Here is a 27,258-nt window from a genome sequence, read left to right on the forward strand (position 1 = left end):
TCTTTCGTACCACTTCTTTGAATTTTGATGACATCAAATTCCAAAAATTCTCATATTCTCTTGATACAAGTTCTCTATTTCGAATATGTACATTTTGTATTCTGTTGGAGTTGTTAGGTAACAATAAATACACAATGGTTGGTGACAAATTGTTTTTTATTTTCATCACGTTTCATACAGTGCATAACTTAATTATACTTATGCTTATACGTATACTTATACTGATACTCACACCCACACTCACACTCATACTTACTCTTGCGCTCACACTCACACTCACACTCACACTCACACTCATACTCATACTCATACTCATACTTACACTTATTGCATAATCATTTAATTACTAAGTAGTGGATCATGTCGTGCTATGCACGGGGAGTTAATCAGTGAACCTTGATCCCCAGTGCAGTCCTAAACAGTAAGAGATAGACATGCGCAGTAAATTTTTACAAAGAAAATAATCAAAGAAAAAGTAGCCGAAGCTCCGACAATGATGACGTATAAGGTTGTGTGTATCCCTTAAAAATTGTCCCTTAATTAGGGTTTTACTGTACTATCATTGTAAAAGTACATATATAATATTTTTCTGCCTTTTTTTCAAGCATGCGTACAATGTCTCAGCGTAACGCACGGATATTTTTCTTTGCGTTATAATATGATTTTAGTATAATTATGTCTTAAGCTACACACCTTGAATCTAGGAGCCTAGAATCACCACTTTCTCTCCTCTTGAATAAATAAAGCAATGCATGGTGTCATAAATCCTTTTCTAGTACTTCTTTTAATCCGTTTTGTCGATTCACATTTTTATAACATATCTATATAAATATTTTACAGAATTATATATGTAAATATATAATTGTTATTTTGTAATTAGAGCTGTCAATATTTATTCATGTTACTATTTATTAATATTGTTAATATTTGTTCATTTACATGCAACGTTATAATTTGTGGTTTTTAATATCAGTACACTTTAATTTTTTAATTTAGAAAATTTCAAGTGTGGGAATTTTTAAATTTTCAAATAGGAAGGTTTAGAAATTTTTGAATTCAAGAATTTATTAATTTAAAAATCTCCAAAGTTGTAAATTATAAAATTAAGGAATTAGATATTTGAGGAGTTGGAAAATGGAGAAATTGGAAAATTTATAGAATTAAGAAATTAGAAGACTGAGATTAAAAAATTGAAAAGTGGGGAATCTGAACAATTACAAAATCAAGAAATTAAGAATTTGACAAATTTATGAATATAAAACCTCCCTTATAATTTCCACAATACACCTCCGCGTATACAAGCATCAATACAAAAAACATATTCCTAAATTTTCCAACAAACTTATAAACCTCCCATTTCTTTTTCAGCCTGCAACTTTCTTCCACATCAATTTCGCTAAAATTTACATAACGTATCTTCCACAAGTGAATGCCTCACTGTGTGATAATTACGTGATGTTCGTGACGTACAACTAATTATCGTACCGCATGGTTGCGCATATACAGCATATGGCCATTTCATACCGATATACTCGTAATTTCCGTTATACTATCGCCAGTAACATAAGCGTAACCGGTAAAAGATACCGCCGCTTCATATTTCCAGTCGCAGCAAAATACCAACGGTTAACGTATTCGGAAACAAACGCTAACGCAGATAACGTATCCGTGCTTACGTCAATATTTATTTCTACGTACACTTCTGTTACGAAAATCGAATGATTCTCTGCAGGAATGATCGATACAGCGGATGCAATGCATCTCTTATCTCTTCATTTCGTTTCTATCTCGTCGCTGCGCAAATAACGTGGATATTACGTTTTACGTAACAAAAATCGAAGAATACAGTAACCGCGATGTGACTAGTTCGATTTTTGCAGACGCACAGTTCAAGGAAAAATATACGATTCCATTTCTACACGTTTGATTGAAGCCCGATGCTAGAAACAAATCAAAGAAGAAAAACAGAGGACGACCGTTTTTTATTTCTTCGATCGAAAATGTCAAATCGCGAAACACGTTGATCCGTTCATTGGACCCTTTTTCTCGCGTTGAAATGAACGATAAATCCCGTAATATCCATACACCATGCGGCCGTTACGCGTACGACAATTTATCAAAAGATAAAGTAAGAATTCGCGATACTGAAAGGCTTAACCCCTTGTCCTACAATGTCGTGACGCACACGTAGAATAAAACACTCGTATTTACACTGCAATTATATTTTGGATACAATTCTACTAATCGAGAATCGCTGAAGAAATTTACTTACTATTTTAACTTTAGTTGCCTTGATACTGTAGCATGACGCAGAAAGTTGTAGGTTAAGGGTTAACTTTTGGTACCAACCTCGTGTTGCTATAATTACAATGGAGGACAAAAGTATTCATACACTTTTAATATACTTAATAATATAGAAAATATTGTTCTTTCTATATTTTATAATGAGTAGCTGTATATTAATGAATACTTTTTTCCGAATACGATTTCTTACGGTCTCATGAATTTCAAGTCATTTCAAGTTACTCATAATGTTATTGCCTTCAGTTTTAGGTCATTTGTTGCTGTAAATGTTATATATAATATACAGCTATACATGTTTAAATATACTTAATAATATAGAAAATATTGCTGCTTTTATTTCTGTATTTCAAGTCTACATTTCGTCCTCCACTGTACATAATCTTATTGCCTTTAGTTTTGGATCATTTGTTGCTGTAAATGTTATATATAATATACAGCTACATATGTTTATATATACTTAATGATATAGAAAATATTGTTCCTTTTATTTCTACATTTCAAGTATACATTTTGTCCTCCATACTAAAAATTTGAAATCTACATCACAAGTTCACAAAATGACATATACTTGTAATAGAAGTTTTTGTTAATCGTTTAATATAGTTTCTTAAAGATTACTACAAAATAGTGAAGCCATATTTAAACGATGATTTCTCGTCGAAAGTTTCGTTGGTGTCCAGCGTGGACGAATTAAAGTCGAAAGCCGAAAAAGAATTTAATAATTATTACGGAAGCTATCCAACCTGTGCAGTGTTCGCGCCCGGAAGTCTAACGGTGGCCGGGAAAAATACAAATCTCGTGGAGAGCAAATCATTGTCCATGGTATGTGCAACTTTCCACGATGTAAATACCTCTTTTAATTTTCATGGCCGTGTAACATGGCGCGTACGTCTTCGTTTATCTTTCTCGTTGAAATAAAACAGGCGGTACAACTTGTCACTTTGATAGTCGGCACACGAAGCCACGGCAACAAATGGTGTAACGTTAAAACATTGTCGGACGAAATTGCGGGCTGCAGAGTATCCGACATTCGTTTGAACGACGAGTCGCTAGACTTATCCGCGGAAATAACTCCGTGGTTGCGATATGTAAAGGGAACGATACTAAGTTTCAAGGCCAGACGAGGTATATGTCCATTTTGTTATAGTACAGTAAGTCCTCGATTCTTATGCACACTTGCGTTATTTTTAAAATTTGCTTTTTTATTTTTACTTTCACTGTCTAGAAAGTATATTTTAGGAGATATACATATGCAACAACATGTATAGTGAGGCAACTAAGAGACGTACGTAAATCATACAGCTAATTAGTATTTAAATGTGTCTACGCTTGTGTAAAATATTGTGCGAATAAAAGTTTTATTTGTGTTTTGTATTTTTTAATACGTAAAACCTGTTCATTTTCAATTATTATTTAACACAGTATCATATTCTAAAAATTATGTATGAGTGCATTATTTTAGAAATTATTTACAAGTACGTTGTTCTAAAATTTATTTACAAATGCATTACTTTAAAAATATTTTACAAACGTGTTGTTCTAAAATTTGTTTACAAACGCGTTATTTTAAATTTTATTTACAAAATTTTTTTTTATAAAATTTATTTACTGACAGATTAGTTTAAAAATTATTTACAAACACGTTATTCTAAAATTTATTTACAGACACACTATTTAAAAAATTATTTGCAAACATATTGTAATAAAATTTATTTACAAACAGATTATACAAAAAATTATTTAGAAACATATATCATTGACTTAAAATTAATCTCTAAAAATTGAGGATTTTTAAATTTATGAGATTGTACGGTTAAAATTTTTAGAACGAATTAATGACGGAAATAATAACGAGGATTTACTGTATATCTAATCCGAAATACATTATGGGTGTTAAAATAGAAGAACATTTTAGCGGTGATAAACTGATTATTCATAATTTATTTCATATTCTGGTAGTATAAATTATCTGTTAAAATTTAAGCGTATGTAGTAATAATTTTGTTACAATTGCCGTGCGTTAATTTAGCACGCGTTGTATTACTACGCATTAGACCGCATACGTTCTATTAACGCCTATTGGTAATATAATGAGAGTTTACTGTAATTTATTCTGTGTAATTATGAGTATTAACTCGAAACGTGAAACGCTCAAGTACTTTGTGTATATAAATCTGAGTCTTATTGTAGTTGTAATAAAATTAGGTAGTAATGCTTAGTGATATGGTATTATAGAAGAATAATGCAAAAATAGTATAATTGTATAGTACAACAGTAAAGCAATAGTAAAGCAGAATATTTGAATATTAAGACAATAATACATTTCTATTGTTGAATTAGTAAAATGATAAAAAAGTAGTATAATTATATAGTACAACTGTAGAAGAATAATAAAGTAGAATATTGGAATATTAAGACAATAATACATTTTAATAATTGAATTTGTAAAATGATAAAAAAAGTAGTATAATTATATAGTACAACAGTAGAACAATAATGAAGTAGAATATTAGAATATTAAGACAATAATACATTTCTATTATTGAATTAGCAAAAGTTAGAAGAGTAATATAACAGAGTAATAGCATAGCAGTATAATGAGGACTGCAAAGTATAATGGAGGAGTGTCACACTGACAGTAAAAAGCTCATTCAGTTAAATATGATAGCAAGATGGTGGAATAATGAAATAGCAGAAGAGTTGATCTATAATAATATAGTGGAATATTACAGTAATAGGATAAAATAGTATATCTGTATCTTTATATTATTAAAATAATAATATTTGTATTGTAGAATTAACAAAATGGAGTAATAGTATATTAATATAATAATATAGTACAATGACAGTGTAGTAGTACTGAAATATTTATTTAAATAGAACAGTAAGATAGTAGAATGATATAATAATTTACTAGCATAATAAAATAATAAAATAGTATAGTAATAGTGTTGTGGTACAGTGATGTACTAAAAAAATACAATGAGAATAGTATAATAACAGAATAGTAGCATGCAAGCACAGTAACATAGTAAACAGTACAATATAATAGAAGTAGTATAGTGACCTTTTACAAATCCATAGTAATACAATAGCACACATTGAAATATTACTGTACTAAATCCATAACATACTTATAGCACAAAATTACAAAAATAGTAATATCAGTAATTAAATTAATAAAATATTACTCCAGTAATAATAACATAACTTAATAACAGTACAAATACATAAATAATCATACTCTACTCACAACCCAAAATTACAAAAATAGTAATATCAGTAATTAAATTAATAAAATATTACTCCAGTAATAATAATGTAACTTAATAACAGTACAAATACGCAGCTAATCATACCCTAGTAAATTAAAATTAATATCCTTGTTATAATCTAACGCATAAATGATTAAAGCCCATGCAAACGACTGATAAAAAGAAATACGTAAGGTACAGAAAGTGTGTGTTATACGTGTGTTCGTTGAAACGCGATCGATACTGTTAACAGCACACGTTCCTGGATTTAAAATCGTAATCGCGTCCAACGTGCCGATGAAACGCGGTCTTGGGAGTAGCTCCGCCTTGGTCGTGGCGTTGTACACGTTTCTCGAAGCGATCACGAACACGTACACTGGCAACGTTCTCGAGAAAACACTGGCATGCCATTTGGCCGAGAAAAAAGCAGCGTACCCTTGCGAAGTCCGTCTCGGGGACATTTTGACCTCTGTCGTAGGATGTAACGACAAGATTTTCACGTTCGACGCGAAGTCTCTCGACATCGGAATTTACGATTGGCACTCGATGGACGTTGACTTCGCCTTCATCGAATGCGGCAAAGAAACATCGACGTCTTGTACGAGCGAAAACAAGAACGAAGTGTTGACTTTGTTCAACACATCGTCGCGATGGAGAACGCATCCTCACGGCGATTCGATGATTCAACTCCTCTTTTCCCAAGAAACGATTGAAATGATCAACGAGATCGTAGATGAAGATAATAGAGTCGAACGAATGATCGATAACATTGTGTCGGAAGATTGGAAAGAGCTGGGTACGACATGCTAAATAATTCTTAGATTGATTGCATAGTATTAATATTGTATATTTGATATAAGCAAGTATTTTACATGGCTTGTTAAAATATTACATGAAACGTAAATAATATTTTAGGCTGTATTTTATAATATATATCTATATATATATATAATATATCTTTTCTTATATAGTAGTAAGTTATATCTTCGATTTTTAATATGTTTCCAAAGTTATTTAGGTACGTTTCCCTCAAAAATCACCTCGACTTGTTTTTGTACACTCGGGTGCAATGTGCAGGCTTCTCTTGGTTAAAGATAAGCGTGGGAGGAGTTTCCCCACCAGTCGGGCTTGGGAAATCCCAGAGAAAACTTAGGGGAATTACGAGTTTTAAGGAGAATCCAAAAAACTTGGGAAAAATTCAAGGAAAACACAGAGGGATGTCAGGAAAATCACAGGGAGGAAATTCAGAAAAATCTAAGTTCTGTATAAAACCGAGAATCTCCAGAACTTAGAATCCTAAGAAAAATTCAAATAATCAGAAATGTCCCGAAAAGAACGGAGATCCAAAACTACAAAAAAATAAATCTGGAAAATGACCAAATACTTCCACACTTATGTTTAATTAAGAGAAGCCCAGTTTTCCCCAAACTATACAATTTTCTCTTATCGAAATATTATAGGAAAGCTCATGGGAGAAAACCCACGTTCCATACGGAAATACCCGGACAATGTTGAACGTATCATAAACGGATTGAAAAGTGTCGAGGGAGTTTTAGGATTCGGTATCATCGACCGTGATTACGGTGTATCCATAATAACATTGGTAATTAAAACGAAACAAAAATTACCGTACGCATTTTTTTTAACTTAACATTAAGAAAACAAAAATAAACACTTGTACGTGTTAACGTGAAGTAAAACATCAATTGTCATGTTACAAAATCTGTCCTTTGAACAGGTGAGAAAGTCAAAATTAAAAAGTTTCATCTTCTGGAATCGTACAAAAATGTCCCAACAACAATGCTATATAATGAAATCGTATACAGGAGCGTCCACGATTTATTCGTACGAACGTCGCTCCCTCCCGACAACTTGTAGAAAGTATTGTCGAAAACTTTTAAGCAAATATTACTTGAAGAGTACAGATGAAGAATACGACGATAAATTCAGATTCACAAGAATTGTACCGTTGTTCATACCACATACATTGTAGTACATTGGTTGAACTTCGAATTGTGAATACACCTTAGGAACCTTTGTATACAATTTCATTTTCCTAGACTAATTTAACACCATTGTATGTACGATACTTTACAAACGAGTACAATAAAAAAGAACGAAAAAAAAAAACAGTTATAAATGATCTTCATTTGAGCAGAAAGTAACACGTGAATTGTTATGCCATAGAATTGATCTTATTTTGTGGAATGTGTATTTGATTGGTCGTTAACTTTGTTGCGTATGCGCATGGGAAACTCTATGATTTCTCTTTATCTTTCTTTTCTTTTCTAGTGCCCTTAAATTTCCTACGTCTCTGTTACATCTTTCCCGTAAATGCGCGTGCGAAAGTACAGAGAAAACAATACTATATCAGCGTGTAATTTGTCTTTTTGTTTTTTCCTTTTTTTTTAGTACAAAGAAACGGAACCGCGTTTACACATCACATTACTAAGAGCACTTAAATCACGCGACACTTAAGTGCGTTATAAAAATACGCAATATTGGAACGGTAAAATTCATAGTTTTCAGTTCAAACGACTGTGTTTACTTGTTGAAAATGGAATATTTAGCGACGTCCTCCGCGGCATCATAGAGTGCGGTAGTCCCGTTCGCTGAATGTTTTGTAAAATTTCCATGAGAGAACACCAATTGCCATCAAAGATGTAGCTAAGATGATGCCACCTGGAAAAATAATGTTTCATGATATCATCACTCTCTATAACGTGTGTACAATCAAATATCTACCTAAGAAACTGAGGCCATCGAAGTGTCGCTCTTTAGATGGAGATGGTGGGGCTACATTTGTTGACACTGGAACCGCAGTTGTAGCAGGTGATGGTACAGCACTTGATGCATTGTTTGGAGCTGTAGTTGTAGGATTTTTACTTGTTGTTGCCTCCGTTGTTAAAATTGTAGGAGTAGTTACGATCTTTGCTGTTGTGGACACGGTTGATTGGGTAATATTTTCAGGTTTAACTGTGGTGCTTGCGTCGGTTGGTTTGACACTGTCTTTGGTAGCAGGGAGAACAGTAGGAGTAACAGCATCGGGTACAGTAGTGTTAAGAGGTATATCCTTGGTAGACTTAGCAGCTTTCGTAGTGTTAGTTACAACACTGGTAGTGTTATTAGTGCTACCACTGGAGGTACTATTGGCAGAAGCATTCTTTGTAATCTCAGTAGCTTGAGGAACAACAGGTCCGGTACTTGGAGGATTTTTAGGAGGAATAACAGCAGCTATATCCGGTGACTGTTGACTGGCATTTTTATCTTCCTTTCCTGTAGCAGCTGTACAAAGAATCAATATTATATTGAGAGGGAAAGAGATAAATATTTGATATACTACACATTGATAAAAGTGGCATTACTAATGCAAATACTTGGATCATACTATGTACTTGTGCACAATCAATTCAGAACCTAATGAAAAATCATTTTTTATTGTGATTTGAATTGTATAGGAAATAAATTCTGTCAGGCTTCATTTATTTATTTTTGTTATACTTAATCAACTTCCTTTTTCCGTAATAAATTTAAATTATTTAAACTATAAAAAAGTCCCGCCAGACACGTTTATAAAATCGATAATAGTGTGTAAAACTGGTGAACAAAGGTGTCGTAACCGATTCAACGGGCTGAATAAATAATCGAAACTAATGGAAAACAAATTGCATCATTTTCAGTATGCGTATATTTCTCGAGCGTCAGCAAAACGAAAGACAGCAATGACTCGCGATACGAGTGAACGGTGTCCACGGCGTCGAATTAAAAATCTCGACGATATCGCTAATTCATATTCATTAGTTTATCGTACCGCTATGTTCCAAGCGTACCAGGAAATTTGACAAAACGAGAAATTCCAGAGAATTCTCGAACGGAAAAATGTTGCGTATATAACCATTGGATATACGTAGTACATAACTGGATAGAAACTACGTTTCGATAGACATAAAAAGAAAGCAAATAGAACGTTTAATATTTCGTACTTACCAGCCTGGGCCGCGACACAACAGATTGTTGTAGCCAACAAAACGCATGTTATATTCATCAGTCTCATTTTTGCGATAGGATTGCAAATACCTTGGGACAACAACGTATACTGTTTAAAGAAGTTGGATGTTGACAAATGGATTCCCCGCTACAAACGAAGTCGCAGGAGCGTGCAACGTAAGCTTCTGGTTGAAATTGAACTGGTCGCTGGCGTCGTCCTCCACCAATTACAGCCACACGAAGACGGTGGCGACGCTACACGTCGTTTTTCAAATGTATTCCCTAGATGGCGGAAAAGGATATACAGGTACACGAAATTTAATAAACAATTGACATACTTTCTTTGAATAATCTTTATTTACAATAATTACGTAAATTACTACGCATTTTATAATTATCTACTCAGATTTGTAAATATCCATATTTTATTAACTTAATTCGTAATAGGTTATTAAATTTTTATAGTATTGCAAAACGAAAGTTTAATTACAGCAGTTTAAAAATAATATTTTTAATAATTCGATTGTTTTGGAACGCGAAGACAGAGATGTCTCTAGATGTGGACGTTAGGAATTTCCTTGTTCCTACAGTTCCGCCATGATACAGCAAGATCGTAAAAATTTATCGGGTTGATATATATTTTTCAAGGCACACATTTTTCACAATATAGGAATAAATTCTCAAAATTAAAAAATTTAGTCATTTTAATGTCTCAAAGCTCAAAAATCTGAATGTTCCAGTTTAAAAAAAAAAAAAAAATTTCAGTATCAAAATTAAAAAGTTCAAAAATTCTAAAACTCTAAAATGTCACAAAAATTCAAAATTTCGAAATCTCAAATAAAGTTCAAATAAAAAATATCTTTTAACCATTCTGAACATTTCTGTGTTTTTAAGATCAAAATGAACTTGTGAGACGCAAAATTTAAAAAATTGAAAACTGCGTCCGATTCTGAGAATTCTTTAAGATTTAATTTGCGTTATTCACTACACTGTGTCAGAGGCTATACCATAATTTGAAGAGAAATTAATTCATAATTCCACTAAAATTTGTATCTAATCTAAATAATTCACGAAATAAAAAGATGTCTCCCAATTACATATTTCAATATCCCTTGTATACTTGTAAAGCGTCGCTGCTCAAAAGTACGGTCTTTCGACGAATGCGAAAAAAGAAGCGAGTTGCAATAAATGGTATCGTCGCAAGTTGACAATTATTATGCGTCAAGTCGCTTCGAAACGAGCGGGTAGATAAAACGCAGGATTTAAAATTTGCCCCAGCATCGATTAGGGGCATTCACTAATGGGCTGGCACGTACAAAGGTGTAGAAAAAGTGCACCAATCGGCAGGGAGCAGCGTATAAAACCGGTGCACATACCAACGCGCCGCGCATATGGTCGCATATGCTTTGAATTCTGCTCCCCATTCGTGTCGGTTTCTTGACAGGATATTCTAAAAAGTGGCGCGCTCTGGCGTCGGGGATAGAAATCGAAGAGGAACGGTCGGGAATGCCGATGATGCGCGCTCAGCAGCGGGTCTGCTGGATCAGTGCTGGTGCTTGATGCGAGGCGAGTGTACGGTGGTGCACGAGCGCTTCGCGCAAACGGTTCTCTACGGACTGTTTTCGTTCTGTCGTTTCGTTCGATCGTGCCTTATCCATTTGCCGCGGCGATTTGAACCAGGCAAAGACACTGGCAGAAAAGTCTGTGCGAAAGGAGAGACGGTGAAATACGAGCCGCCGGTTCGAAGGAGGAGACGTCCGAGGAGCTCGCGAGTGAGAAACAGTGGAATATAGCGTAAGGCAGGAGGGTGTTTCTCCACCAGCCCACGAATAAAAGGGCAAGAGAAATGGGCCGGTCCGTACTTACGTGATAGGAGGTGCATGAGCGCGCGCGCGCTCGCACTCGCTCGCGTGTGTATGTGCGTGCGTGTGTCATCGCTGTGCGAGTGTGTAGGTGAGGAAGGAGGGTGAGCAAGGGGTGAGAATAGTTTCCCTATATTTCCGAAAGTGATCGGGGTTCGTTCGTTATCGGCAAGCTTTGCCTAGGAGCCGCGCGACGTCGCAGCCCAAGATGACAGCCAAGTATGTTTTCATGACGCTGATCAACGCGGCCCTCCTCTTGACGATACTCTCGGAATCAACCGGGGCCTCTTGCAAGTGGTTGTCCGAGGGTGGCAACGACACGCGTTCCGCCGACTGCACCCTTAGGGTGTTGGATCCTGGCACGATCACCAGCCTCGTATCGTCGTTGGACGGCGCCTTCAAGCTACGCATCCGTTGCAGCGACGTCCATCATTTCGAGAGCAGCTTCAACGCGCAAAGCTGGCAACGTCTGACCAGCTTGCACGACCTCCACGTGCACGGGTGCAAGGTGCTACGTATCCCGAAGGGCGCGTTCCAACCGTTGCTCGAACTGAAGAAACTGACAGTGCAAACGTTCAACGCCGTATGGGGTGCAGGTCGTTATCTCGAACTAGCTCCGGACTCTCTGCTAGGGCTACGAGAACTGCACACGCTAGAGTTGGTCGAGAGTAACGTGCAGGCGCTTCCGGTAGGTCTGCTCTGCGGACTGGATAATTTACAAACGCTGAATCTGACCGGCAACCGTTTGCGCGACGTGAACGAGATAGGGTTGAATCGGAGGGACATCTTGCCCGAAGGGAAAGAGGAGCCTTGTCGGGCGGACATTCGCATTTTGGACCTGTCGCGAAACGACTTGAATCGCCTGCCCGAGAACAGCCCGCTGCTAGGTCTGCGCCAGCTACAAGAACTGCACCTGCAGCGAAACGCGATTGTCGAAATAGCTGGTGATGCGCTCACCGGGCTGACCGTGCTGCGTACCTTTAATGCCAGTTACAATTCTCTGGATTCGTTGCCCGAAGGGCTGTTCGCCAGTACGAGGGACTTGCGAGAGATACACCTGGCGTACAACGGCCTCCGCGACTTGCCTAAGGGTATATTCACCCGTTTGGAGCAGCTGCTGGTCCTCAATCTGGCGGGCAATCGGTTGGGCAGCGATCGAGTCGACGAGACCACGTTCCTCGGCCTGATTCGACTGATCGTGCTCGACTTGTCCTACAATCTATTGACGCATATCGACGCACACATGTTCAAGGATCTGTTCTTCCTGCAAATTCTCGATTTGCGGAACAACTCGATAGATCGGATCGAGAGCAACGCCTTTCTGCCCCTGTACAATCTGCACACCCTCGAGCTGTCCGACAACAAGCTGCACACCGTGGGAGCGCAACTTTTCAACGGCCTGTTCGTGCTGAATCGGCTCACGTTGTCCGGCAACTCTATCGCGAGCATCGACCCGTTGGCGTTTCGCAACTGTTCCGATTTGAAGGAACTGGATTTGAGCGGTAACGAGCTTACGGCCGTGCCCGACGCGCTGCGCGACCTAGCTCTCTTGAAAACCCTCGACCTAGGCGAGAACCGGATCAGCAGTTTTTACAATGGCTCGTTCCGCAATCTCGATCAGCTTACCGGATTGCGACTGATCGGCAACGATATCGGAAATCTGTCGCGCGGAATGCTCTGGGATCTGCCCAATCTGCAGATTCTTAATTTAGCCAGGAACAAGGTGCAGCATGTCGAGAGGTACGCGTTCGAACGAAACGAACGGCTCGAGGCGATACGCCTGGACGGTAACTTCCTGTCTGACATCAACGGCGTCTTTACCAGCATCGCCAGTTTGCTGTTGCTGAATCTGTCGGAGAATCACATTGAATGGTTCGATTACGCCTTTATTCCTGGCAACCTCAAGTGGCTGGACATACACGGCAATTTCATCGAGAGCCTAGGCAACTACTACGAGATCCGCGATACGAAGGTGAAGACGTTAGACGCCAGTCACAACCGTATCACCGAGTTGACCCCTCTGTCCGTGCCCGACAGCGTCGAGCTACTCTTCATAAACAATAACTATATCAGCGTCGTTCGACCCAACACCTTCACGGACAAGGTGAACCTAACCAGGGTCGATATGTACGCGAACATGATCGAGACGATGGAACTCACATCGTTGCTTCTCACCAAAGTTCCCGAGGACAAACCTCTGCCGGAGTTCTACATCGGCGGCAACCCGTTCAACTGCAACTGTTCCATGGATTGGCTGCCGTCGATCAACAATCAAACGTCTACCGGGGAATATCCGCGCATCATGGATCTGGATAACGTAATGTGCCGTACATCCGGCCCACGTGGCGTCGCTATCGTGCCCGCGTCCACGGCGCGGGCCGAGCAGTTCCTTTGTCGCTACGAGGCCCATTGTTTCGCCCTATGCCACTGCTGTGATTTCGATGCATGTGACTGTGAAATGACCTGCCCGGCCGGCTGCAAGTGCTACAACGATCGCACGTGGAAGACGAACGCCGTGGATTGTTCCGGTCTCGGCGTGGACGAGATACCTCGTCGAATACCGATGGACGCGACCGAGGTCTATCTAGACGGTAACGTGTTACGCGAGTTGCAAAATCACGTGTTCATCGGGCGCAAGAATATGCGGGTGCTTTACGTAAACGCGAGCGGCATCGAATCGATACAGAATCGCACGTTCAACGGTCTGAACAACCTGCAAATTCTTCACCTCGAGGACAATCGTATACGCGAGCTGAAAGGCTTCGAGTTCGAGCGTCTGTCGCATCTGCGCGAGCTGTATCTTCAGAACAATCTGATCGGCTTTATCAGTAACCTGACCTTCTTGCCGTTGCACTCGCTCGAGATCTTAAGACTAAGCGGTAATCGTTTGGTGACCTTCCCCGTGTGGCAGGTCACCCTGAACGCTAGGCTCGTCGAACTGTCTCTTGGTAGTAATCCGTGGTCCTGTCGTTGCAAGTTCCTGCAGGAACTGTCCTCGTGGGTGTCGGACAACGCGCACAAAGTGGTGGACGCTAGCGACGTTTGGTGTTATTACGGCGGGGACGCGAGGCCCGCTTATCGTCGTCGATTAAACGTCAACGAGACGGTCTGTTCCGATTACTTTTCTCAGGGTGGCGTCATCGAGAGTATCATGATTTCCGATTACCTGCCTCTAGTAGCCGCCACGTTGTCCGCGGTGTTGGTACTCTTAGTGATCATAGTTCTAGCGTTCATATTCCGCGAGCCGGTCGGTGCCTGGGCGTACTCCAAGTACGGCTTACGATTTTTGCGCGCGAAGCCGGGAAAATCGACCGGTGGAACCGCGGCCATGCCATCCGCTGCGCCGATGAGCACCTGCTGCGACGCTGACCGCGAACGCCTGTACGACTGTTACGTCTGCTACAGCCCCAACGACGAGGACTTCGTGCTGCACTCGTTGGCCGTGGAACTCGAACACGGAACCGCGGGTCTTAGACTTTGCTTGCATCACCGTGACTTGCCCTGCGTGCTTCGAACTTCCGCCCCGGCACCGGTCGTCCTGGAGGCGGTCGACGCTTCCCGCCGCGTGCTCATCATCTTGACCCGTAACTTCTTGCAAACCGAGTGGTCTCGTTTCGAGTTTAGGGCAGCGTTGCACGAGGCGCTCCGCGGTCGAGCCGCTCAATTAGTAGTCGTGCAAGCGGGACACGCGTGCCCCGAAGTGGAACGTGATCCAGAACTACGACCGTACCTTCGTACCGCGGCGGCGATACTCACGTGGGGCGAGAAGAGGTTCTGGGAACGTCTCAGATACGCGATACCGCCGGCCAACGTGGGCGACATATCCGTAGAGAGTAAATCGTCGCCGCTCGTCTACAAACGCAACATCAACACGTACACACTGGACGGCGTCGGCAGTGAAAAGACCAGCATGTCCACGTTACGGGCGCAGGAAAGGCAACGTTCTCTGTTCAAAGACTCGTCACCGACGACCGCGCTGATGCTGCAGCACGCACCACCGCCCGCTTATTCCTGTGGCACTGTGTCCGTGCCGCAACAACAACCGCCACCTTCGTCGCCGCAGCCCAGGCTGACCGTCAATCACGCCTACCGGGATGCGGTCACCGTACCAGGTAGCAATCTCATCGCCACCAACACGACGGTCAGCAGCGGCAGCAGCGAGGATCACAGGAGACCCCTGTCCGAGCACATATACTCCTCCATCGACTCCGATTATTCGACGCTCGAAAGGACCGCCTGGAGACAACAACAACCACCGCCTCCACCTCCGCCGCCATCCTCCGGACAGGCCTATCTCGTCTAGCTTCGCGATCATTGACGATTCTTTTGTGATACGTTCTCAGAAGGAAGAAGCTTGTTCTTGCTTTTTGTGTTCACACGACGCACAAGGGGACGCGTGCCGCTTTGTACTTTATAGTCGAGGGCAACTGTGCCTGCGAGAGCACGCTGTTTGGATGAACCAAACATTGCCATTCGCGGATACGGGCATGGATACAAAATCGGTGAAAACGGTACGCTGAGATTGATATAAAAACTTGTGACTTTTTCTCTTGAAACGTTTCTAAATTTCAGAACCTGAGAACTTGGAAATTTGTAGGTTACTAAATTTAGAAGTTTGAGAGTTACTGATTTTGAAAATTTGGAAGTTTGTAAACTTATGAATTTCTCAGGTGGAAACTTGAGGACTTGAAAGTTTATGGATTTCCAAATTGTACAGTTTGTGAAAGACTAAACTTTTCACTTTAGGAGTTTAAAATTTCTATATTTTTCAGCTGGAAAATTTGAAGAATTCTGAATTTCTCATTTTAGAACATATTTTTTAATTTCCTTGAAAATTTCTGGTTATGAAAACTCTTGAATTTTTCTATTTGAAAATGTGGAAATTTATTTCTTAATGCGGAAACGTGAAAACTTAAGTACTAAAGTTTCCTAATTGAAAATTTCCAAGTATAAAAAGTCGAATATTGTAAGTTTAAAAATTTGTAAACTTCGTTGGAGTGTAATAACAGATTCAGTATCGTATAATCAAGTTGTACCGATGCACCCACGTGCCCGCGAGGAATCTGACGGGCAGTCGATCTGTCCATCGCCGAGGTAGACGATCCTGGATAACCTTGGGCAGTCGATGAACGGAAGATATTATTTTCGATTTGAATTCTCGCGTATCGAGTGTCACGGGTTGTCGAGACGAGAGATTTGCGATTAGCCGATTATCCGATGCTACTTGGGAAATATTTGCTCGCTTCTGTTCTTTTTTTTCCTTTTTCTTCTCTTCTCGCGAGACGCGCTCGCTCTTGCTTTGTTTCATCGGTAAAAGCGTGATTGTTCACTTTTCCACTCCTGGCTTTTCCCTTCCTTTTTTTCCCCCTTCGGACTACTCTTCCTTCTACACACTTTTGTTGTCGTTCATCCTTCTCGGCTCTTCCCCGGTATCTGTCTGGTGTCTCCGTTCACATTGCGCGCGCGCAAAATTCTGAATGGCGTCTCGCGAGAACCTAGTTCGACAGGGAGAGTCTCTTTTTCGTACTCGACGACATTTCAGCGAGCGATAAAGTATAAACGCGACGTCTCCTTTGCGGGGAAATCGTTTTCAATGACGATTTACGTTCACGAGCGTGTAAATATTCTATCGTAACGAGCGCAATATGTAAATAGAGCTGCAAGCTGTACGCTTGTATCGGCGCGTGTGTACGTATGTACATTGTATATATATATACGAACGAACGAACGATTACGTCCTTCTCAATCGAGTAAGAGAGAATGCGTGTACGAGCGAGTGTTTTAGCTTCGATTTTGAATTCTCGACTAGGTAGACGACCTTTTTGTAATTTTATATGTCCGATGATACTTGTACGATATGTAAATATGTATATCGAACGTCGCCTCGTGTAAGATATTATTCGTCGCGTACAAGAGAATATACAGACGGTAATTAAGAGTGAGAAAAGAGGAAGAAAGCATGCGCTTGCGGTACTGTGACCACGACACGCCCGTGTCGTCGAAACTTAAACTGTATACTTGATTTTATTTAAATCATGTGAATAAATTTATAAAATACGTTATTACACGCTTGCGAGCATAACACCCGATCTGCGACCGCATCCCTGTCCGCTTCACTCTTTTTCAAACACGGACACCTGCACGGAGATCTCTTTGAAACCTTTGTATTACACGGTTCTAAAAGCTAAACGGGTTAGGAAAATGGTATATCACTCTGACGCATAACTTTGTTCAAGTAACAAGCCAATGTTGGTTAATTTTGATTTGTATATTCGGAAACTTCAAATTTTTGAAATTTTGTATTCTTGCATTTCTCAGTTTATACATTTTTTAGTTTGAATGTATGAAGATTTAATATTTTTATATTTTTTACATGGAAATTTTTTAGGTTGATTATATGAAGATTTAATGTTTCTGTATTTTCGCATTTTTTAATATATAAATTCTTTAGGTTAATTATATGAAAACTCAATATTTCTCTTTTTACATTTTTGAACAAACAAATTTTTTAGTTTAGCATATGAAGATTTAATATTCTGCATTTTTATATTTTTGGATATCGACATTTTTAATGTCGAAACCATTAGCTGGAAAATTTGACATGCTAAAAATTTAATGTTTCTGCTGTAACTTTCAAGTTTGTAAATTTTTAATTTTGGAAGATTGACATTTCTATATTTTTATATCTCCAAATATTTTGATTTGTAAATTTAGAAGTTGTACCTTGTTGAACTTTGATACTCCATTTCTTAATTTACAGTCTTGAAAGATTAATATCCCTCTTACCAAACTTCCAGATTTATCACTGTAAAAAATTGATGTTTAATTACTAAAGAACTCAAAATTTCATAACGTACAGTTGCGAAGTTAGATAATTCATAAATCTAAAATTTCTAACATTCTAAATTTACCAACATAAAAATTTCGACAATCTAAAACTGCAAAATTTCCCATAACCAAATAAAATTAAAAATTAGGTTACTCAATTATCCAATCGCTCTAATACCAAAATGTCTACATCCCTAAATTTTCAAATCTCCAAACAGTATAATTTATTTCCACACATCCCCTTACAGTTTCCCATCTCAGTCTCTGTCCCCTACGTTATATCCACGTTTTAATTGCTGTCGCCCGTAAGGTGTTAATATCAGCAGAAACAAAAGATTGAATGCATAAAGTGAAGTGCAACTTGTCAACCGACGAAGAGTTACAAAGGCCGTGTCTATAGCATCGCCTTTCGACCGCAAACGTTAACGATTCCATATTCCCTGAATTAGGAAGTCACAAACACAGTAAATATCGTTTTCATAAGCACCTTTCCCTCGACATTTTTCCCCCGCTGTCCAAACAAATCCTAACGAGATACAACACGAATCGATCGTGCAGCCATCTATGCTTGTTTTTCGAACACATATCCAAGCATCGTACACGTTTGATCAGAATATCCGCAAATATATTCCTGTGAAAATGACCTGTGTAACGGTGTTGTTGTTTCCCACACAGGCCGGCTCTCGTTACATGCACGCACACTATACTATAATACTATATAGATCGCGAACGGAACATTGATCCTAGTCAGCGCCACCGCGCACTCACTGCACACCATCTGCACACTTACATTATTAATGCGCCTACACCACTGCCGCAGGCTGCACGTACCACCGGAGACCAATGTTTCCATTTAGAAAATCTTTCCTTTTTTTTTACCCGAAACAAATTTTCGGATTCACGGTCGACAAGTTTTTTCCTAAAGGGGTCACGTACATAGGAAAAAGGAAAAGTTTCCAAGTTTCCCGGTAGATAGTTTGTTCGGAGGTTCTGATAGCAATCTCGACCTGGTCTATAACCCTTTTATGCAAGTTGGCCAGGTGCCGTTCGAGACTAACCAGGTTTTTTTAACCTCGCTACAAATATTTGAACGTTAACGGATTACACCCCCTCGCGTTTCTACTACAAAATGGCTGCGATCGAGAAGTCCCTTTTTTTGAGTGTTCAATTTTACTGCAACTTATTCTACTACTTAGTTCTTTTGTATAAGGAGAATTATTTATCAAGATCTTTATTTAATTAATGCTAGGAGAATTATTTATCAAGATCTTTATTTAATTATTGCTAGGAGAATTATTTATCAAGAGCTTTATTTAATTATTGCTAGGAGAATTATTTATCAAGATCTTTATTTAATTATCGGTAATTATAACTTGCTCTTCTAGTCGTGGGAATATTTCCAATGTACTTGTAAATTGAAACAGACTCGCAATTATTTTACTGTAATTTCAAGTTGAAACAATGTTCTTATCTGTACGAATTACTCTTCGTATAAATTTTGAATCATTCATGCCAAATGAAAAATTCCACCATATAAAACATCCTAGTTTCTACGAAGACAATTAAACAATTATAAGCTTAAGAATTTAAACCATTATCTAAATGATTAGGTTGGCTATTTAGCTTCAAAGAAACTAGCATAAGAATTTGAATCTAAGACAATCAGATTGTCAGAAAATTGTGCAATAATTTTCCCAGTATATTCCAGTTCACGTTGCGCATAGACGTTTGAGAAAATATGATTTCCGTGGTTGTGGGCATAATCGAGGCACACGAGGTGGGCAGTCCGTTGGAAACCAGTTCTGGCCGGGAATGTAAGTACGGCTGTAATTACTTGCACCATACTTAGCCGGGTACGTGATCGAATCTAGCCATAGGGTCTATCGAGTCTACGATTGCGGTATCTCACGGTCGTTGCAGCGATTTCCGTTGGAACAGCGCGGAAAGGCGGCTCTATTCCAGGAGAAAGGGAACACCGGCGATAAAACGGTCGAGCGTCCTCGAGATTCGCGAGAGAGCACCTTTCACCGGAGATCAAAGGAGAGGGTGGGCGCCACGCGTCGTCGCGTCAAGTTCGTTATATGGGTCGTTCTTGCGAAACACCATTGACGACTAAAGCCGAGCAATTGTCGGCCTTGAAGGTATCCAGGCTCGGTCCCAATGGCGCAACCGGCCAGGGACATTGGCCTGCATCCCGATGCGTGCGACACTCCTTTGCTTATATGTACACTCCGATCAAGCGTTCGCTTCCTCTCGACAAGGCCACGTTCATCTTTTAATTCTCTACTTTTTAAAGTTTTCAAGTTTCAAATCTCTACATTTCTAAATTTTTAAGTTTCTTTCGAATTTATGGATCATTAATGTAGGTTCTACAATACTTATGTTACTGTATAACTGCAAGCCCTTCGATGGCTATATTTTCGAATTCTTAGACACTGAAATTTTTAGGTGTCTAGATCCCTAATTCGCTAAATGTCCAAATTCTATATCCTCATAAAACTAAATCTAAGTCCCCATCCAATAATTCCGAGCTCTGTTTTCCTACGTTCTTGATTTCAAAGATTTCTAGATACTTCCTCAAATCTCATACTCCCTTAATTCCTAAATCCTCAAATTCTCATTTTCACAAGTTTGCAAACCATCATATTCCTAAACAACCTTTAACCAAAATTTAGGTTAAACAACCCAAAAATCCACATTTCTGAATTTTAAAGTCCCAAATTCTGTGCTCCCCCAATTTCGACACCTTCAAACTTCATAAAACCCGTAAATCGTTAAATCCTCAAATTACCCAAACAAAAAGTATTAAATTAACTCTCCAAATTCCTAAGTTCCGATATCCCTGTATCTCGAGTTACGAAGGTCAAGTATAACATTCTAAAGTAATTTCATTGCGTTGCCATCTTGCTCCGCTAGACTCCTATGTACCTCGACAATTTCCACGGCAGATATACGAATGCGTTTTTGTCGGTTTAACTGGACGACGTTGGTCGATCGTAAACGCGATTTTACTGGCACGACACACGGAGAAAAAGCAGCCGACAAAAAGGATCGGGAACCAGATCTGGCCCGTGAAACGATACGGCCATGCCAGAGGCGTAGCCGTCGTTGGCTGCGGCGCAAAATTGATTTCATTATCGATAAGGGAGTTACCGATCAAAAGGGCAATATACCAGCAGGAAGATTACTGGTATTTCGTCGCCGCAAACGTGAACGTTGACACACACTGCTCGTACCATTTTGTTTATGTGACCCCCGTATCCGCGGGTGAATCCTAAGCGAATTATGGTTCGTTTAATTTTATGTACTGTGTACACGCTACAAGAATTCTAGGAATTTAGGAAATATCTAGATTTATCGTAGGCAACTTTCTTATTTTATTGATGTGACTACAGTAATCAGCCACATGATGAGGTGACTACAGTAATCATTTGTTATTTTGCAAAACAATGCAAGGGATAATTGCAGAGGAATTTCGCTAACCAAGTGGTTAATATACTGAGAAGGTTTTTGTGGATGAAGAAATTAGTGGATATAGGAATTTATGGATGTAGGAATTTGCAGGACTAGGAGACTCTGGAATTTGGAGACATTTGAGGAACTTTGGATATGGCAACCTGGGAATTTGGCGATGAAGCAATACAAACTATAATTTGAGCTATAATTTGCATAATTTGAACTATACATTTAGGAACATAGGAATTTGAGAACACAGTTTGTGACTCTAGAAAACTATAAATGCGATGACGTCAAAAAAGGAGAAATGATAAGTAAGGAAATTTAAGAACACCGAAGTTGATCTCACTTGGGGTAGGAACTTGAGGGAATGTGAAGAAATAAGTATGTGTTATTTTGGGAAGTTGTGCACATCATAGAGTATGAGAATCAAGGGATTTGTGAATCTAGAGACCCGTAACTCTCCCTAAATCTTAAAAATTCAAGTTCATATTAACGACAGTATCCAGAACTCCCCAGTTCCCGCAGGTTACGCACCGTATCGATGCTCTGAAGTTTTATCGGTTTGCGTGTAATGTCTTTCGAATACTCGTTTTCCTAGTATTTGTTGGGTAGTTCGCGATATCGTTGGCAGGTTTTGTGACTTGCGTGACGACTGCCATGTTTGCAAAGAGAGGAAAAGAGACGGATAGAAATGTTCTTGCCCCGTCGCGCCACCTGCGCCTTCCTAACCTGCGCACGTACACACACGAACCCCCGGGTTAACCCCCCTGCACCCTCTCTTATCAACCAACACCAACGTGCACACACCCTCGCGCTTTATCCCGTGCTGGCACCCGTTAAACGTACACCGGTGAACCCAGTAATTTCGCGAAAACTGCCACCACCGTCGTCACTGTCGCTGTCGCTGCGCTCTTTCCTCGTTTCTTTCTTCTCTCCCTGCAACAACAATGCGAATACCACGTGTCTGCACGCGATCCTGTCCTGACATTCGGCCATCCCCGAGTGTTTCCCCGTAACTCCGGCTCGAGTAACAGTTCCTTTAATTCTTAATTGTGCGCTAGATTTACGACCGGACGCGTCCCTTTTTTACCGGCCGGACTTCTTCGGAAACGGACACGGTCCCCGATCGGCTCCCGCCTTTAATCCCCCTCTCTGCTAGCGGCTTTTTTTCCGCGGATCGTCCGCGGTTAATACGGCTACGTGTATAAAATCGAGAACAGGTCTCGTTCGCAACATGCGAGTACACGGTGTGCGTACAGTCAGTGGCAAATCTGATTATTCTAGGAAGAATATGGCTAACAGAAAGGATATGGCTAACAAATCTTAGGCGTTAATTTGTGGGGTTTGGGATTTGGAAATTTGGGAATGGGTTGAGAATTTGGGAATATTTTTTCGGACTTAAGATTTAGAGATGGGGTAAGAATTTAGAGGATATGAGGAGCTGGGGATTTGGAGATGTATGAGTATGAGGATCTAGGGATTTGAAGAACTACAGATCTGAGGATCTAGGAATTTGGAGATCTATGGATATGAGGATCTAGGGATTTGGAGATCTATGGATATGAGGATTTAGGGATTTGGTGATACATATGTGGGGATGTGGGAATTTGGTGATCTAAGAATTTGGGAATATTGGTAATTGTAGATTTGAAGATTATGAAGATATAATATAATTTAGGAATTTTAGAACCTAAGAATTTGAGGATCTAGGAATTTGAAAATTGTGATATTTGATGACATACAGATTTAGGAAGTTTAGGATTTCGTGATCCACAATTTAAGGATTTGGCACTTTAAGTATTTGCTAAACTAAGGATTTGAAAATATCGAAATTTAGGGATTGTAGAATACAGGAATCTATGTATTTAACATCCTAGGGATTTACGAACCTAGAGATTTAAATACATAGGGAACCTTGAGATCTAGAGACATAGGTACATGGAAACCTTGAAATCTAGAAATCCACAAAAAAATCTTGAGAGTTGACAAAGCAGAAATTTGAAGACCCAGAAATTCAGAAGCATAGCAACTGATGGATCTAGAATCTAGAATTTTAGGGACTACAAACTTCGTGATCTTGCGATATTGCAATGTAGGGACATGGAAGGAATATTGTGACGCAGAGATGTTGCGATTTAGGAATATTGTGACACGGAAATGAGACCATCTAGAAATATTGTGGCGCAGAAATGAGACAATCTAGAAATATTATGGCCCAGAAATGAAACATTCCAGAAATATTATGACGCGGAGATGTAATCTAGTATGCCACGAATCTTTAATAGTCCAAAAACATTTTAATGTAGAATTACGTTAATCTTTCAATAAAAAAAGAATTGAAAATCGAATAATTCGTCCACTCGCAATCTTAAAAATCTAAAAATTGAAGGATTTGAATAAGTAAGGGCTTGAAAATACAAAAGTTTGAAACAAAAAGAATGAGAAAGTTTACGTATGTGTCATCGGAAGAGGTACATTGCAGCCGAGTGTACACACGTATATATGCCTTCAATGAGAGTCGGGTTTAAATGGGACGGGTAGCCGCGATCTAAACTAGAAGGCTGCGGCTGCGTGACCTGTCACCGTGAGCGCCGCTAGATTTATACGCGGATGCTAACTTGTCGCATATTTACTTCGTTGGCTTCCCTTCTCGCGTACGACCGCCTTTGCCCTCCACCTTTTTGAGGTACCTTTGCGAGCCGAAAGCCCAGAGCTAACCCGTGACCACCCTACCTGAACGCTCGCACCCCCTCGATGACAAGCCGCAACAATGCTCAGGGGGTAGACTGCCCGACGCCACCACCAGATACCAACTGCCACGCACCGACGACCACCTTTCTTCCTCCTTTTTTTCCCCCTTTTTATTCTTTTCTTCCCTCGTTTCTTTCCTAGGTACCTGGCCGAGTCCAGGTAAAGCCAGGCCTCGTTGCGTGTATCGACCTTTTGTGTGTACGTGTATTCAAGAATACGAGTGCACCGATCCGCATAGAATCGTAACTGAAAAGATCGGCGCAACAACGGGACAGACAACGCCACGGATTTACTTGTAACGCTATTATCTGTCTCATAGACTTTGTGGAACTTCTCTGCGTAGTTGTTACCTTTCATACCCTGACTGCTCGCTTTTGCTGCTACGCCGTTTTTCAATCTACCATTATCGCATTAACGCTGTCACTTTTGAAATGCTTTTCGTGTAATTACCGATCACTACCTGTCTTTCTCTTTGCACTTCTCGTAATACGAAATGCTCTACTGCATTTTCGTTCATTTTCCACGATAATTGTCCGTGCAATTCTCCCTTTTTTTCATTGCGATTATAGCTGGACATGGAGGTGAAAGTGTATAGCGAGTTACAAGGTCGTCCAAGGTCGTTACAGGAAATATTCTCTTACGTTCATAGTTAGGTTAGGTTAGATATTTTTATTAGGTTCAGAATTTTTTGTAATTGCAAGGATTATAGTTGAATATGCAGGTGGATGTGTACAGTGCGGTAACCAAGGTCGTTACAGAAGATATTCTCCTACTGTGGTAGTTAGGTTAGGTTAGATATTTTTATTAGGTTCGGAATTTTTTGTAATTGCAGGAACTATAGTTGAGCATGGAGGTGGATGTATATAATGCAGTAACCAAGGTCGTTACAGAAGGAGCCATTCTCCTACTTTAATGGTTACGATTGTTCATTCAATAAACTTTATTATATGACTTTATCTAATAAATATAATAACCTAGGTTTTATTGTCATTAATCTGTTAGATGCTCAAGAGGAATTTACGCACAAAATGTACAAAAATGCTCGACTATTGGTTTTGCACCTGGGTGGCTAATAACCCAGAAATAACCTTGGGTATAACTATAGGTTTGATTAGGGTTCTAGTTGAAAGAGGGTCAGGTATTTGTGGCGATTTAATGCGGGGTAATACAACGCACTGCGATACAACTCGTGTGCTATGTCATTAATGGGCAGATCAAGTGCTCAGTGAATAATTGACGGGGGGCTTCAGAAGTAATGAAATATCAGAGAACTACCAATCTTTTAATTTGTAGGTTTAGAAGTATAGTTACTTGAAAATTTACAAAATATGAGTTTTAGAAATTTAATGTAAATTTACAAATTTGGAACATTTTAATCTAAGAATTAAGAAATCTAAAGATTTCCTAATTTATAAATACAGAAATCTAAAAATGTACCAGTTCGAAAATCCATAAATCCACAAGTTTCCTAATTTGATAATTTACAAATATAAAAATTTGCTACCTTGAAAATCTACAAACCCAAAAATAAGTAAATTGAAAAATGCTAAACCACAAAACATAAAATATCAAATAATTGAGAAATCCGTACATCTGTCTATGATCCGCATAATACATCCTGATAAAACAGCCTGACAATACAGTGCGTGTATAATTCACAGGCTGTGTTTAACGCGTGGTAACGTAATGTGTGATCTACGTGTGACTGATGCAATATACAACGAAGCAACCCGTGATCTACGGTGTCGTTTATGCACCCGTAGATATATCGCATGACCCATATACTATAACATATATCAAGCTTCTTTTAAACCTCGAGTCCACTAATTATTAGCAAGAAAGTAAGTATTTTGGTGATTTCCTTTCGAGGTCTTACCCAGTTACGCCAATAGCTATAACCTAACCTAACCTAGTTCGAATGAACTTTTGATTCGCTCCAATATTCTTGCACTCTCTCGTCGCCAAATAAAGCATGTTTCCAGTTCACGTTCGACGTATATACAGTCTAGGAAGAGTATTCAAATTTTTCGGAGGTTTTTAGCGAAGAATTTGTTCCATTGCACGCAATCTTAACTTATGCATTCGGTCGTCGTAGAAGATGCACATCCTTGGCATACCTCCACACGGAGTCCCCGTGTGTCCCGTACGTTTATATAAACCTATGTATTGCCAGTTTACATGTATACACGTGTTAGTCGTGCACGTAGTAGGTGGAGTCTGTTCCCAAATTCAGGGCAAATCGGTGATTCAATTACGAGGAAATGTGAACGGAAAGCCCGGGAGGATCTGCCATGATACTTTGTGAAATGCAGTTTCAGCTGTCTAAAATACGGAATGTAGCGAAAATAATGGAATAGTCGTGAAATCTCATAATAGACGGTCCGGATCGATCTTTAACGGTTTTTACTCAGTCGGTTAAATTTTGTCCCGACTCCTTTCGTATTACGTTCCGCACCTCTCACAAAGGAACAAAATAATTGATAAGAAATTTTTTTCAGAAACATTTTCAATCCACTTTTGACCTGTTTTCGCGCGTCCCACACGAATTTCGCGCTGTATTTCAAATTACGCAATAATACCCGCTTTCATGATGAAACAAGGGATCTCCCGTGGAATCGGTAAAAGCGTTGACACGAAATCAATTTGCTCGGCTTGTTAATTAGGTAAATATTTTGCATAAAAGGTGGATTAACTGCAAGGAAAAATTAATTAAAATTGCTGCTACGTGCGCTACAGAGAGAACGAACTCTTTTGCAATATAAACTAACGCGGTGCTTTATCATCCCGTGCGCCACACGCTCTCGCGTAAAAAA

General features: G+C 39.5%; 3 protein-coding genes across 3 annotated transcripts; 2 read left to right on the top strand and 1 right to left on the bottom strand.

Annotated features, from left to right (window-relative positions):
* The first annotated feature begins 1,633 nt into the window (after nt 1–1,633).
* On the top strand, nt 1,634–8,242 carry LOC100882745 (galactokinase). The gene is made up of 4 exons (XM_076531391.1): nt 1,634–2,128; nt 2,908–3,126; nt 3,228–3,429; nt 5,812–8,242. The coding sequence occupies exons 1-4, from the start codon at nt 2,057–2,059 to the stop codon at nt 6,366–6,368; spliced, it is 1,050 nt and encodes a 349-aa protein (XP_076387506.1). The 5' UTR covers nt 1,634–2,056; the 3' UTR covers nt 6,369–8,242.
* LOC100882853 (uncharacterized) lies at nt 6,385–9,765 on the bottom strand. Its single transcript, XM_003706275.3, has 3 exons — nt 9,546–9,765; nt 8,304–8,843; nt 6,385–8,240 (listed from the first exon to the last, which is right to left on the bottom strand). Exons 1-3 carry the CDS (start codon nt 9,610–9,612, stop codon nt 8,146–8,148), a joined length of 702 nt encoding a protein of 233 aa, XP_003706323.2. The 5' UTR covers nt 9,613–9,765; the 3' UTR covers nt 6,385–8,145.
* Nucleotides 9,766–10,696: 931 nt separating this feature from the next.
* On the top strand, nt 10,697–17,469 carry Toll-7 (Toll-like receptor 7). Its single transcript, XM_076531390.1, has 2 exons — nt 10,697–11,522; nt 11,591–17,469. Exon 2 carries the CDS (start codon nt 11,616–11,618, stop codon nt 15,708–15,710), a length of 4,095 nt encoding a protein of 1,364 aa, XP_076387505.1. The 5' UTR covers nt 10,697–11,522; nt 11,591–11,615; the 3' UTR covers nt 15,711–17,469.
* Nucleotides 17,470–27,258: the final 9,789 nt, after the last annotated feature.

This window comes from Megachile rotundata, chromosome 4 (assembly GCF_050947335.1).
Source record: "Megachile rotundata isolate GNS110a chromosome 4, iyMegRotu1, whole genome shotgun sequence".
NCBI classification, from domain to species: domain Eukaryota; kingdom Metazoa; phylum Arthropoda; class Insecta; order Hymenoptera; family Megachilidae; genus Megachile; species Megachile rotundata.